Source organism: Python bivittatus, unplaced genomic scaffold (genome assembly GCF_059951505.1).
Source record: "Python bivittatus isolate LINGU-HERP-01145 unplaced genomic scaffold, Pbiv_v1 ctg000480_np1212, whole genome shotgun sequence".
Classification (NCBI taxonomy): Eukaryota; Metazoa; Chordata; class Lepidosauria; order Squamata; family Pythonidae; genus Python; species Python bivittatus.
In genome coordinates, this window is record NW_028277075.1 from 27175969 (window position 1) to 27191598 (window position 15630).

At 38.3% G+C, this 15630-nt stretch overlaps 2 protein-coding genes across 2 annotated transcripts in view; both read right to left on the reverse strand.

Annotated features, from left to right (window-relative positions):
- DNAL1 (dynein axonemal light chain 1) overlaps positions 1 to 8938 on the reverse strand; it is a 30025-nt gene extending 21087 nt beyond the window's left edge. Inside the window, exons 1-3 of the mRNA XM_088145545.1 lie at positions 8806 to 8938; positions 7375 to 7470; positions 2119 to 2157 (exon numbers count right to left, since the gene is read on the reverse strand). Of these exons, the coding sequence (XP_088001671.1) occupies positions 2119 to 2157; positions 7375 to 7377 (42 nt within the window). The 5' untranslated portion in view covers positions 7378 to 7470; positions 8806 to 8938. The remainder of the gene's footprint in view (positions 1 to 2118; positions 2158 to 7374; positions 7471 to 8805) is intronic.
- Positions 8939 to 9472: 534 nt separating this feature from the next.
- LOC103064477 (acyl-coenzyme A thioesterase 1) lies at positions 9473 to 15553 on the reverse strand. Its single transcript, XM_088145540.1, has 3 exons — positions 14900 to 15553; positions 14285 to 14487; positions 9473 to 12741 (listed from the first exon to the last, which is right to left on the reverse strand). Exons 1-3 carry the CDS (start codon positions 15474 to 15476, stop codon positions 12166 to 12168), a joined length of 1356 nt encoding a protein of 451 aa, XP_088001666.1. The 5' UTR covers positions 15477 to 15553; the 3' UTR covers positions 9473 to 12165.
- Between the last annotated feature and the right edge of the window lie 77 nt (positions 15554 to 15630).

Genomic DNA, 15630 nt, shown 5'->3' on the forward strand with positions numbered 1-15630 from the left:
ACCACAGATAAATAGGGAAGAGATCACTAGTTGCCTTTTGAGCTGTGGAATACTTTAGCACCTGCATAGGCATTATCTAAGCAGCAGCAGTTAATTCATGTTGTCAACTAATAACAAGGCACTTCTTCTCAAGCAGCCATTGCGAGGTAAATGGGATAGTGGTTCAAAAGCTTCAGATCTGATTTAAGCAAAGGTGCAGATAATGGTTCTGGATGATTCAGTACTGTGAAGAGTGCTGGATTCTGACAACTAGTTGTGCCTGACTAACAGAACGCTCCTTCACCAAGGAGGTGATGGAAATACAGGCTTCAACAGGAGCATCCCCTGCATCTCAGATGTACTGGTGGTGGTGGTGACAGAATGAGATTGAGGAGATATTTGCTACTGTAGGTGCCAGCACCTCCTACGCTGCAGGAATCATGTTGAGGTGTTTGGACCTAGGTCTGGAGATATGTCTGTCTGGGCAGCGAAATTTGAACAGCGGCTTCATTGTTGCAGGGCAAATATGAAAAAGGCAGCCCATCAGGTAAGATTTGTCTACATCAGCTGAGTTGCTTGATTCTACAGCATACTCCATAGTAGAGTAGTATGGAGATAGCCTTTAAAAAAACATGTAGCAGTTGTTAGGAAAACACAAACTTAGCCTGAAAAATAGGAAGGTATGAGAAAGAAATCCATGATTACCCTGCCTTGACTCTCTTTGGTATAAGAGAAAGGAAAGGAGAAATGCTTTCACGTTTTTGTTATTATAATCCCTATCAATACTAGAGTTTTAGTATTTCTTGCGGTGTCTGTTTCCTGATCAAGTCTACCTCAAAGGGCTGACACCTGAGTCTGGGAGCAGCCAGCACCTAGATCATCTTCAGAAGTTCTAAGGTTGTCCCCAGTGCTCTCCACCTGCCTATTCAAGTAAATATTTAAGCAGCAGATGGCCATTCCTTGTTTGACAAGGTGCACAACCAGGTGTATCCATGGGAAAAGAGACTCACAGCTGAAGCAGTTTCTGAGCTATCCTTTGCAGCAAATGTCTTCAGCTCAGACACAGTTATGCTGAATCAAATTCTGGCCTTGTTTTTGTTTGTTTGTTTTTAGAAAATCTACTTTGCACTGAAGTCATATGGTAGCTGAACAAATTTAGTGATGACAAAAAAATAGTAGTTGCCACTCTGTGTAATCAACCTTTTTTCCCTAGCAGAGAGACTTCCTGGTTATAGAAGTGGCCCAGTTTTAGGCTGCTTTCGGGAGAGGAGCAGCATCACCAGGGCCACTGCTTTCTTGGCTCCAACCTCACCTTGAGTAAGTATCCATTGAATATTACCAAGGAGAAGAGAGATGCTGTCTGATGGCTTGGCTATTAATACAGAATATTCAGTTCTGAGCTATCTAAGCAATTCACAAAAAAATTGAGAGAGACTCATTCCTGATCTGACAATGATAGTATGGCAGTACATTCTCTGCACATCAAACATTGTCCTAAGAAAGAGTGTGTTCAAGTATGTGATGACACCCAATCACTGACGCTTGAGTACTGATACACTAGAGAAGCTCCTCTTCCTTAAACTTTATCTTGCTGGATGTATTTATTATTTATTTATTTAAACAATTTATATAGCTGCCTATATCATTGAGAAGACCCAGCATGAAACACCAACAGGGTCAGAGAAATGCTGTTCCATAGGACAGATGCAGCAAGTCACCCATTTGAACTGAGAGCTAGTTATTTTGTTAATAAAGCCTTCCCAAACTTGCCTAGCATTAGCTGTTTATCCACTACATTTGTTCCCTCCACTGCTTATTAACAAATCTTGATTTCTGTGAGTTCTTTGTCATGGCTTTTAATGTATATTCCTTATATAATGATTATGGAATGTTTCTATACACAGGCATTTTTCAGCTCATACTCAGTGTTATATAAACATCAACTAGAGTTCATAGAAGTATATTTGCAGCTCAAATACCAAAACTTAATAAGCTAAGAAGTTTGATTACATAGCTTTTCTGGGTTCTTGTATACAATTGTTTTGCATCATAGCAAAAAGGAAAAAGCCCAGTGAAAATTACTGTTTTTGATAAAGAAAATCCATATAACTAAGAACACACAATATATTTCCTACTTACCCATTTGGCTAGAGCTTCCTTGATAGTTGTTGCTTTTGCCTAACAAAAAAAAAACCCCAACAACATATAAATAAAATGTAATGGATTTGCACAACCAGCTTAGTTAATTGTCTGGCTTTATCATTTGTTTCTTTGCCTGTTAAAATTTATATTTTTTCCTCCAGGAGCTCATGATGGCATACAAAGCACTCCACACTCCACTTTTTTCCCCACAAAACAACCCTATGATTGAGCTAAGTTGGGCTGAGAGTAACTGGCTCAAAGTCACCCAGTGAGCTCTGTGGCAGAGGGTGGACTTGAACCTTGGTCTCTTCGGTCCTGGTCTAATACCTTAACCAGTACACCACAATGACTTAATTAAATTAAGCTAAACTAAACGTCCTGGTCAAGGAGGGGGTCAGTTTAATGAGTAATTTACTATGTAGGTACACAACCTGAAGCTCCAGCGCTGCATGTGTCTACAACCTGCTTAAAGTTGTCAGCAAACTATAATTTTTTAGGAGATAGTAATCATTTCTATTTAATTAATGTAATATTTGTTGTTCAGTTGTTAAGTCGTGTCTGACTCTTCATGACCCCATGAACCATATTGCGCCAGGCCTTCCTGTCCTTCACTGCCTCCCTGAGTTTGCTCAGTTTCATGCTCATAATGTAATATATAATGGATTGATTTCAAATCATATTGACATTTTATCCTTTCTGCTCACTTTTTTATTCTTGTCCCAGGTTAAAAATTCCTATGAGCTTCATCTATACAAGCCTGAAATCAGTGGAAACAATTTAAAAGAAGAAAAACCTGTCCATATTGGCTTATGTGAGCTAGAGGGATTGGAACTAGTAGATGATTTTCCACTTTCCATCCTCACACTATCTAATGAGCTACTTTTTTGAGTTGAGGTCTGTTGCTTTTTCAATCAATTCAAGAGCGGCACTTATAGGAGAGGGCAGGGCCTGAGGAAAAGTGGGTGGAGCCTGGGAAAAACTGAACAAGTAGTTGCTATGGTTATTATTTATTGCTATACACTTGTTGATTCTACTATTGTTACTAATGTCACTCAGCTCACATCACCTGTTACTGTTAGTGTTTTTATTGTTTGTACGAATATTGTTTGTACCTGTTAAGACAAAATCTGTCACAAGCTACTGTTATGCACTTAAAGTCAGCAGTTGCTCCTTAAATCCCCACCTCTGTCTCTTGGCAGCAGCAAGCTCTGTCTGTGAGCTTCTGCTATCATAGACAGCACTGTGGGCTACAATCAAAAAGAGCACTGCTGGAGCTCCATATGAAACAGGAAAAAGCAGGTGCAGTGAACTATAAGCTAATGGGTGCTGGCAGCATATCCATGACATAAAAAAATAATAACATTTAAAGGGCCTGTTGAGTATGATATCTCAGTTCAGGAATCTAAATGAACATATCCCCAACAGAAGGCTGTCTAGCTTCTGTTTGAACATAATCAAGAAGAGGGAGTTGACTATTGCTTTGATAATTGGTTCCATTGTCAAAATGTTTCTAATATTCAACCGGAATCTAATTTCTATCATTTAAATCTATTTTTTAGTGTCCTGAATTCTAGTATGACAGAGATGACCTTCTTCTGTGTGACATATTTTCAGATATTTGAAATGTTATTATATTCCCTCCCAGTCTTCTTTTCTCAAAGCTAAAGGAACCCAGCTCCTTTAATCTCTCTTCATGGGATTTAGTTTCTCATTGTCTGATAATTTCTGTTGCCTTTCTGTTAACTATTCCAGTTTTCTATATTCTTAGGTATGGTGCACAGAACTGGTACAGTGCTCAAGGTGGGATATAATCAAAACATAATAAATTTGAAAAATTACTTCCTATTACAGTAGAGTCTCGGCTCTAACATAACATAAACGGGCCGGCAGAACATCGGATAAGCGAAAATGTCGGATAACACACAGTAACGATTGAGTGCGGTAAAAAAAAAAACAACGATCCACTGCACCTGTTGCAATCGATTTTTGCGTTGTGGCACTGCACCGTCAGGAGCAACAAGAAAGAGTACACTCCCGCTCGCAAACAAGCGGCACACTTTTCTCGTCGCCGATTTATGCGTGTTGTTGTGTTTTTTTAGGGGCGTCAGATAAGACAGAATGTCAGATAAGCGAAGGTCGGTTAAATGAGACTCTACTGTATTTGGAAACGAAATTTCTGTTGAAGCACCCTAAAATTGCATGTGTGTGTTTAACAGACACATCACACTGCAGTCAACTACTGTACAGTACTACTGCAAGATCTTTTTCACAAATACTATTAGCAAACTAGGTATCCACTACCCTATACCAGTGCATTTTATTTTTGTTTCTTAAGCAAATAACTTGGTACTTTTTTCTGTTCAATTTCATTTTATTACTTTCAGTCCATTTCTCTAACTTAGCAAGATTGCCGTTCTGAAATTTATTTCTGCCTAGGGCATTAACAATCCCACCCATCTTCAGATCTGAAAAGCATTCCCTCTACCACCCAATCCAACCCATTAATAATAGCACTGAATAGTAGAAGACACAGGACTAAATCTTACCCCCTTGATATCTCTCTCCAATTTGATGAAGAACCCTTAATGATTTTTTACCTAACTATGTATCCACTAAATCATCAGGCTATCCAGCCCACACTTTATTAACTTGCTAGTCAGAATAGCACTGTCAAATGTTTTGTTTAAATCAAAACATATTATGCCTAAAGCATTCTTAATCAATTAAAGTTTGCTAGGTCTTTCTTTCTTTTTCTTTTTCTTTTTAAGGGACAACACTTGCTTTCCTCCAATCATCCAGCACTTCTCCTGTTCTCCAGGATTTCTCAAAGATGAATACATCAAGATTTGGCCAATCAGTTGGTTCCTTCAATACAATTCATTTGGCCCTAGAGATTTAAACTCATTCAAAATAAAGGCTTTATTTCCTGCCCATATTTTTTATCAAGCTTGAATCTTGCCTCTTCATCCTTCACTTCACAATTTCCTTTCTATTTCAGGCATATATCTGAAGGTTAAACCAAAATAGGAGTTGCACAACTTTTCCTTTTCTTAGCATTTCATCTTTCTTAAGTAGCTGCTATGCTGATTCTTTTTTAATTATTATTTTGAATGCATCTAAATAAGTCCTTTTAGTTCTTAGCATCTTTGGCTAACCAACTCATTCTGAGTTTTAATTTTTTGGACACTTTGTCTATGGTTCTGAGCTACCTGCATCTGCTTCTCCTTGATGAGCTGTCCCTCTTTCTATCTACTATAACCGTTGCTGAATTGTTTACAACTATGTTTTTAGTATCTCCTTACTGGAATTGCTTACAATTATCCTTTTAAGTACCTCCTCCCACCCATCTTGAGTTCCCTTTGCATTAAATTCTCCTTCCATGGAATCCTACTCACCTTTATTCCATTTTACTAACATTTCCTCTTAAGATAATCATTTGATTATACTCAAATATAGTTTCTCTTGAAATTCCAGCATTTCCCTAAGTCTTTCCTACTTATCAGTATCAGGTCAAGGTTAGGTGACCCTCTTGTGCCTTCCATCACACTCTGAAGAAGAAATTTGTCACCCAGGGAGGAATTTCCTGAAGGATCATACTTGGCAGTTTATTTCTCAACAGATGGAGAATTCAACTGACCTATCACTACCATTTCATGAGTCTTTGAGAGAACAGAAATTTCCTTTTGGAAGGCATCATTCAGATTTTTTCCCTGGCTGGGCAGACAATACTACAAGCCAAAAAATATTGCTTTTATTTATTATTCTACTTATTTTAATTCTAATGTTCTTTTCACCATTGCAAAGTTCATTCACTTAGATTTTTTAGCAGGAGTGGACACTTTTAACATATAGGGCAACAACAACTCTCTATTGTTTTTGTTTCTTTTGAAGAAAGTACATTCTTCAATTGCTGTATTCCTATCATGGGAGTCATCCCACCAGATTTTTGTTGCGTGCATTAAATCATATCTGTCTTTCTGTGTTATGAGTGCATCTTGTTTCTCACTTCCTGAGCAGTCCTCTAGAGATAATGAAGGCTCTGAATTATATGATTCAATGTGTTTTCTGATTTTTCATTGAGTAGTATCAGAGGCTCTATTACAGCAACAGTTTTGATTCTTTCTATACTGCTTAAGTCTTTATCTGAAATTCTTACTTCAGGGTTTTTTCATCTCCAACCTTATTTTTGACATGAAAGACATATTAGCATGTAACAATCCTACTGACAGAAAAGATCAGCTTTGTGTTCAGGATAATCTATACAGTTAAAATTGTTGGAGTGTTATTTCTTACATTTAAACCATCGAAAATTAGCTGAAGCACTGTTTATTTCATATGGTTAATCTGATAGTGCTACATTTATATATGGGAAATTGGGATTCAATTTCCTAAAAACAATCAAGTAACAATTTCCTAAAGACAATCAAGTAACATAGGATAAGACCATCTGGTTCACAAATATTATGGAATAAAAATGACAAGCTTTCAGTAAAGCATGAAGAGAACTATCTATGAATCATTGGTATGACAGCTACAATTAGTAACTTCATTCTTGATCCTTTTATTCATTGAAAGGATAACATTATGTCCAAGAGATGCAAACTTTCTACATTTAAAACACTGCTGCTTTTCTATTCTCCCTAATGAAAACTTCTTTGAAAGAAAGAACACTGCATAATGCTGCATAGAAGCTTTGATGGCACAATATATATTTCTTTTGTAAAGAGTTTATAAGTAGCTATGCAAAAAGTAAAAGGAACTGAGGACAGAATATATAAATGATTTGTAATACAAAATATTTTAGCAACTTTACATCCAGTTAAGATGATTTTCTGTACACAGGCTAGACTGCCAATTCTTAATAGCTAATGAAGCAACTTCATTCTATGTAGTGTCACTCATTTATAACAGAAAATCTGTGCTTTAAATGAGCTTACTGAGATTTAAAGTGCAAGATGGAAAGGCTTCTCTAGCTTGGTCTAGTTTTACATGTAGCTTTAGGTATTATGTTCCTTTTATACTCTAGCAGTTAAAAGCTACATTATTCTCTGTTAAGAAGAAGAAAAAGAAGAAGATTATGTATGAAGAAAGAATACCTGGTTAATCTATGTATGAAATGCTCAATAAAACCTAATCATAAGCCACAAAGGCATGTATTTAAATTTATAATGTAGATACATATTAAGTAAAGTTGGGACAATTTCAGTCGAACTTATTAACGTAAATTCTCTATCATGACTCTAAAGTATTTACCATTCTACTGAAGGTGACTTCCGATGGTCAGATAACTCTTAGATTATGAATAATTTGCATTAATTATGCAGATTGCTCTTCACATGAGCACCCCTCCTATGGAAAAAAAAATTAAGATTATATCAGGCTTCAACCACCGCAGAGATCTCCAAATTAAAGGCAAAAGAAAAAAAAAATCTTGTTGCTTTTAAGATTGCTCAATTTCCTTTATAACTTTTCAGTCAGAACTCAGAAATCAATTACCTACTGCCTTGTGCAAAAGATGTACATTTCCAATTAAAGAATTTTGAGCCCAGAATTTTTTCAAACAGAAATAGAATTCAAAGCCCTTTTACATAACAATCTGTTCCTAATGCTCAAAGCTTCCTTCTTTATAGCTGTGTTATTGGGAGGAAATTTTGTTAAAGAAATGATAGGTAAAAATCCTTGCTGCAGATATCTGCTGGTAAACCAAATGTGCCTTCTGCCTATCACTGCCCTATGACACCTATTACAACACACTGGCCTGGATCCCACAAAAGCAGCCCTGTTTGGGTTTTTGTTCTAGGATTTCTAGAATCAGCAGACCACTTGAATAGTGGAGGAAGTGGTGTAGGAGGCTGAAGCGGGAGGTAGCAATCAGCAAAGATTACCTTCTCCCACTTTCCATCAGCAGCGGGTTCCAACGGGAATATGCTGCTGCTAATGGAACAATCCACAACTCTTGAGGTACCTGGCCTTTGTTACTAATTTCACTAAAAAGGTTCAGTTCCCCTCTCTTTGTTTACTGTTTTCAATTCTCACAAGGTATTTTTTGCCCTTTGAGGGGTATCTGAGGAATGGGGTCATATCTAATCAAATGCTATGCCCCAGTATATACTTAGGAGTCTCTAACACACAAGTTATCTTTGTAATCCTTCATACAATTCTCCAGAATAGGTCACTACATGCCGTAAATGAAAAGGGAAGATTACACGGCTAAAGTGAGATTTTGAGACTTCAACTCACATGACTGATGGTGATCATTTGCTCCACCAGCCTAGCGTGTGACTGTGTCACGGCTGGAACTTCTTCCCTAAACTTTTAAAAGCACTTACAACCTCCACTGGACCAGTACCTCCCACCTCCGCAAGCCAGTTTCTCACAGGCCTCTTTGGTCTCTCTTTCCCCAAAGGGATCTCTCCTCTCTCCAGTAATGCCTGAAACCTGTTGCTCCAGACCCTTTCTTTCCCCCCAAAGCCCCCTCTCTCCTGCCAGAACATTCCCATTGCTGTTGTTCCCTTCTCTCCAACACCCATCGCTACAATTTAAACTTTTGCCACTATTACTACAGCCAGCCAGCCAGCCAGCCAGCCAGCGCACCCAACTCCCCTTCCCAAAGGATAGCCTCCCTCCGCCTCATCTTCACCCAGACCTCTCTTCCTTCCCCCGGTAATCTTCGAAGGAACTCACCATTGTTAGGATTCTAGTTGCTACAGTCTCCTGCCCTGGTTGCTATGGTGAGCTAAATCCGCGCGCATGCTCACCTGAAAGCTGGGCGGGGCCAGGCGCGGGAGCAAAAAGCAAAGTCAACATCCGGATCACAGAGATCCCTCGAAAATAGAGAGGCTTTGACCCCGGAAGTCTCCCCCTAATCATAGAGGCAGGAAAAAGGGTCATATTACTAAACGCGCGTTGATTTCCGGTTTTGTTTTTGAGCTGGGGAAGTACGGTACTCCGTGCGTCCTATTACAACCGGTATTTGGGGCATTGAACTACGCTGGCCATGGCAATTTAATTTAGCTCTTTTTGAAAATTGAGGCGTATTTCATGAGGATATTTGTGCGCGTGGGTGAGCGGAAGCCCTAAATAAGCAAGGGAAGAAAGGATGGTTCTCGTTCAGTTAGACATGCCGCTACTGGGCTGCAAAAATGCAGAGGAGTTCTTTGTTGCCACGATCGTCCGCATTTTTATAGTCCAGATATGACCTGCTTAGTTCATTTAATAATTTTAATTGTTTTTAGATTGGATTTCCCCTTTACAGAAGGGGTGAAATTCAGGGGTTTTTTTGTTTTAGTGATTCCACGCTGTCACATTCACATTTTCCCAAAAGTAAAAGCAAAGATACAGATTTTTCCCACAATCAAGGCCTTTTACTGTAAATATAAATGTTTCGACTGATTTATAAAAATGTCAAAGAAACACTTCCTGGCTAAGAATAATTTCTAGAGCCGAAACTACTGGATTGTTGGCAAGGAAAAACAGTATTGCCACATTAACAAATGTATGGTGACAACACTTTTCTGGACCACTTTCCAATTAATCAGATGCACTAATCAGTTTCAGTACTAGATATATCATGTACACACATGGTAGGAAGAGGCATTAAAGAAAAAGTGGAGAACCAACAGCAACAATTACATTAAGTAACACTGAAAGCCCTTAAAATATGGCTCTTTCAAGAGGTCCTAGGGTAGAGTGATTTCATCTGTTACTGATATTGGGATTTTATTTTTGTTCTTACTGTTTCCTGATATAGTAAGAAATATTTGTATTACTTTCTTCTACTTATTACATTGTTTTAATATGCTGTACGTTACATTACAGTATTGTGTCTGCTTGCTTTTTGTTTAAATAATTCACATGGCATTTGTTAGTGAGCTGACCAATGCTAGTTTTTGTGCCATCATTAACTCTTTGTGAATGTTTGTATATTTTCTGAGCTTGGATTTGAGTTGGGGATAAGGCATGTTGTTACATATAATTGATCCTGGTGACACTGTTATCTGTACACCTTTCAACTTTGGAAGAATTGCTGGCTTAATTTTAGGAGAAAATTTGATTTTTTTCCCAATAGAAAATCAAGTATGTTTGTGCATAAAATTACTGTAGTCAGATTAGAAATGATGCTTACACAGATATTACATTTTAAGTAATTGCACTGCAAGTGTTTGCATGTCCTTAGTTATATAAGCCAGTACAATCATAATAGTTGCAAGTGTTCCTTACTATAAGATAAGCACATTCCATGCTGTTTGGCAGATAATAACCACAATTTGAGTTTTAAAATGCACTGTGGACTTTTTTCCCTACTGAATATTATGCAACCTACATGTTCTCTACCTAGATATGCATTCTATAAATTTGCTTAATTAACATATAGACTAATAGAGAAATAGACTAATCTATTTCTAAATATCCTCCTACTTTCTATTTAGAGATAAGTAGGGGGCTTAATATGCTGGTCAGCATTTCCTCTTTCAGGCTGTCACAAGCTTTCTCTCTGACTAGTAGAACCTTATGTCTTCTGTCACTTAGTCTCCACTGGAGACCTTTTGTGAAGGGTAGAAGAAGAGGTTCTGCAATACCTTTTTCTCTTCAGGTATTTGGTAAGTCTTCTCCACTTGAGATGTCAGACTCTTTTTGAACCAACAATCCTTTAGCATTGTAATGCAGACCAGTCTGTTTAAGGATCACCCCCAGTAACAAATCTTAAACAGTCCATGATGTCTAGATCCATTTTGTGTTGCCAATTATCACATAGCCTTCCACTACTAGAAGTCCTCCTACCCACCATATTTTTTTGTTTTTTAAGTCTCATCATTTTTGTCAGCTCAGCAGCCCTTTTCCTATGGGAAAAATCTTCCTTTGGGAAACTAAATGATCTCTTCTGCTTTCAGGTCCTACTTACTAACTGCAAAAGAAAAGAGTGTCTGCTTGTGTGCTTGCATAGATACATGAGACTCAAGAAACACATGCTTCACAGATGCAATTTTACAAAGTATAGTGCTTGAAAAAATTGCAATAAAATGTACTTTTAAGAACATGATAACATCAGTAATACTTCATACTAAATATTAAATATGTGACAATTTGTTCTCTCTTAGAACCATTATGAATGTCAGTTTAGGTAGTACCTATGTCCTCAGCATTTAAAATACATTTATAGTCTTTAGAGTGTTGTATTAGTGAGCTCCTGGTGACAAGCCATAAGAACTGATACTCTAAATGTTTTAATTGGCTGGTTTTTATATTTTGGAAATACATTTTAGATAAATTACAAATTCAGTCTTAGTAAAAATTTGAATCTGTAATACACTTTGTATTATTTAGTTATTTTAAAAAAATCTGATTCTGGCTAAAGATTTTGGCAGTTTTGACAAGATTTATTTTGGCTGGATTCACACATAAGCTATAATGTAGTTAAACAAACCTTGTCTTGGTGTGTATGCAAAACAGGTATCTGTGTTGTAAAAGCCACTATATTTTGTATAACAGCTAAACAGAAATGTGCCACCTTTCATGTTGAATTGGTTAACAGATTTTGCAGGTGGCCTCACACATCATTGTAAGTCAGTACCTACCTCTTATTTCTCTCTCTCCAAGAGTTCTCTCTATTCAAGTAAGAATACAGTACTGGCTATGTGTGCTGAAGTTATACTCCAGACATAAAATTCCCAGAAGGCAGAAAGTAATTATATTCTGTATATATGATCTTAAAATGGCAGAAGCTATAGTTGGTGCAGCTGGCTGTATTTGATTTGTTGCAGTGCTTTAGGAGTTAACTAGCATTTGCAACTCCATGAACATTAATTTAAACAAAACCATTCTTCATTCCAGTACTCTAGATTTCTAAAAAATATACTTTTGGCCACTCCATCTGAACTAATCTTATCTTGTTATCCATATTGTTGATAATTTAACCAGAATAGGCATATATTTTATACATTATCTCTGCCCATCCTATCTGCTCAGTGCCTGACTATTTCTTAGTTTTCTCTGGAACTTTTTCCTCTCATTTTGTTTCAGTGTTCAACCATCTGCTTGCTCATCTCATCTCAAGTGCAAATTTAGGAACTCAAGTATCTTCCCCCAGGAATGTTCTTGGGCATGGGCATGAGCTCTATTCTTTCCACCGCTCAGAATAGGCACCCCTAGAACACGATCTAAAGCTACCAGGCAAACAGGAGAAAAAGATGGATTAATTTGATGGCCTGCTCCAGGGTAACTCAAGAGTTTAAAATTGTCTTTCCTATGCTGGCGTAGACACGCAGTAGCTATTTCAGCATACAAGGAGCTCTTCCAATGGCGATCATCCTCTCCAACCACAAAAAGGAAATGGCCTTCTGCCTTTTCTATGGGGATACGGCACTGTGAATTGGCTGGATCCCTTGGGTCATCCAAAGCTTCGTAAATATCAAATACTCCATTGTCCGAAATCTTGATCCTGCTCATATTAAAGCAAAGCCCAGGCAGGGTCAGTTTTCCATAATGAAGGGCGCTGGCGGTGATGGAGCTGCAGCCAGAAATGCAGACCGCAGCCACCACTTCTGGAAGGAAGGTCATCATTGACAAAGCCAGTTCTCCTCCTTTCCCAGTTCCAATAACACCAATTCCTGGCTTTTTAACCTTCATGAATGAAACAGCATGAGTGCAATTATTGAACAGAATTAAAAAGAACACAATTGATTTATTATCTATTTTTAAAAACGTATTTATTATATGAATTATTTATTCATAAGTGTCATGGAGCATCTCAGGTTAGATTTGTTAAAAATACTGAGTATTTTTAAAGATACTTCAATGAGGAAAATCTTAGTATGTTTACAGAAAGATTATATAATGTATCTCCTTTTCAAAATAAAGATATAATTATTATCTGCTCCCTCAGAAGGAGCTTTTCCACTTTGTACCACATACTGCTTTGAGAATGGTATAGAGAGATCCCTATATATTAAATTATTTTTAAGGCTAACCTAGACAAATTCTCTCTAAAATATTCTGAATGAAAAATGTATGAGCAATGTGTTGGGGGATGGGATAGGGGAGAAAAACCCTACTTTGTTCAGAAAATTGATATCTTTGTGTATGTGATTAAATCTTTGGTATTTGCTGTGATTATTAGGTATGCTTTCCATAGTTTTCTTGGAAACAGTCCAGTTTTTGACAAAGACTCTATAAAGAAAACTATTTAAAATCTTCTAAATTAATTATGTCCTTTGTCATGGAAAGCACTATCACTGATAACCAAATCAATACATGAAATCCTAATCTGAACTGACATATTAACATCTGTTTGTTTAATGTCAGTATTATGCATAAGTTTATCCACAAAAGATTAATACAGTAGGTGTTAGAAACCACATTTCTTATAAACCTAAATAAATTTACATCCAATTGCCCTGTTCATCCATCCTCTCATCCAATTTTTCATATTTGATTACTACATGTTAGGTTGCAGCATTCTAAATTAGAGGGAAGTGGAGCAGAAAATAATAGTTTGTGCATGAGCTATCCCCCAATTTGCAGATGTAGTCTTCTTATGCCTTCTGTGTAGAGAAGGGACTTTTTGGCTTGTTATTTTCTAGAATCTTCCAGATTTTTTCAGAAAGAATAGCTCTTTGTAGTCATCCAAGGATCAGTTTTGGATAGGTTCTGCTCGTTATTCATGACTGGAAATAAACACATGTCCAGGAATCCAGGTTTGTTTCAATAGCTCTTGCACAGCATCTCTGCTGATTTACACCTTGAACTTTCAGTGTTTTCTTGTTATCTCTTTCTGGCAGTACGGAACTTTCGCATTATGGTTTCCAGATAGTCTCCTTTCTATAGTTCTCTCTCTGTAGTTTTATGGCCTCTGACTTTTTCCACCTCCTGTCAAGTTTTCTCACTCATTCTCTTTTTGCACAGTAAAAATACCTGGCTATACAAGCACTAATCATTTTGTTGTTTGTGTCATTGTGTGGGAGCTTCATCACAACAGCTATCAGTAATGTATATTTCCTGGCAAAACAGCAGAGTGATATGGGTAGACGTTTTTCTTTTGGTTTCCTCATAGTTTTTTCATTCAGAATCAATTGGAAAAAGAATATTTTTTCAATAATGTTCAATTCATTGTGCATTAGTACACAAACTATATTATAGATAGAAATGTTTTCTTCACAACACTCACCTTTGGATGGCGCAGCAAAAATTTGGCTGCCTCTTCAAAATATTCAAGGTGGAAATCATCCATGACTTTTGGGAGATCCTCAAAATTAAAATATGGCAAGGAAAGAGCAGCAAAGCCTTGGGTTGCCAGAAGGCTGGATCGGAATTCGATTAACCCACCTTCATCACCAAACATGTCTATCACACCTGGAAATGGGCCATTTCCTAGTAAGAGTAGATATTGATCAATGTTGTTGGGGCTGGATATCACCAATGGGATTTTTTAAATTGAATTTTTTATATTAAACCCCTTTAAAATTGTATTTTCTTTTCCTACGAGCTCATTTTTAAAATATTTTTGGTAAGATTGCCACTGCTTAGATCCAAATACAAGCCAGTTTAGTGCATGCGCAATCCCTTGTGTTATATTACCTCTGCCTGAAGTTTGTCCAAGCTACCTGAGCTTTGCCCATCAACCCTATATTTTTGCATGCTACCACAAATGGCTCACTGCTTATTCCGGTTTCATTGCCTTGACTGAGACTGCAATAGCACAGCAGTTGCCAAGACTGGAGGAAATGCCTAACTCTGGACAGAAAAAGCCTGAACCCTCACATGCACATCCTCCTCTACTCACCTGAGGGAAGGAACAAGCTGCCTCTTACCGCACCTTCCTTCAACCTAATCCTTCTCACGTCAGGAAGAGTGAACCACCTTTCCACGCTCGTTTGGGCAAGCACCTGTCCGGGGATAGCCCCGGGCTGGCTGTATTCCTGATGTACCGTAATCTCCACTTTCACGGGACGCTCCACGTGCCCGGGCTCCAGCCCTTGGTAAGGTTTCTCTATGGCAGCGGGGGAGAGGCTCCAAAATAGCCCCATGGGCTCAACCCCGACATAGTCTCCCCCCTTAGACACATCTTTGGACAGGTCTATTCCCCCCTGCCCGTCCGCTTGGTAATGTGCGCAGGAGTCAAAGAGGGTGCCCTGCTCGTTCGCCACGAGCGCCCGGAGCGTCACCCCCTGCAAAGGCGCGAGTCCTTCAATCGTAATTTTCGCGGGCTGATCTGCCAAGCCTGCCGTGGGAGTGCCCGAGATCGTTACTACGCCTCTTCGGTCGTAGCTTTTCGGAAAGATCCTCCCCAAAGGGTGGCACGGTCCCCGCAAATACTCCAGGGGGAAGTCCCACGCTCTGTCTATAATTCTTCGCCACATGACGGACTCGCAGCTCAGCTGTCCGAACTCCTTGCGATTCCAGATGATCGGTGGATCTAAAGGGCGATCCCCTTTGCGTCAGTCCGACAATCCACGTGAAGACGCGAGAGGCTGTAGCAATCGATCTCAGAGACCACGCTTCCAAAACGGGGCG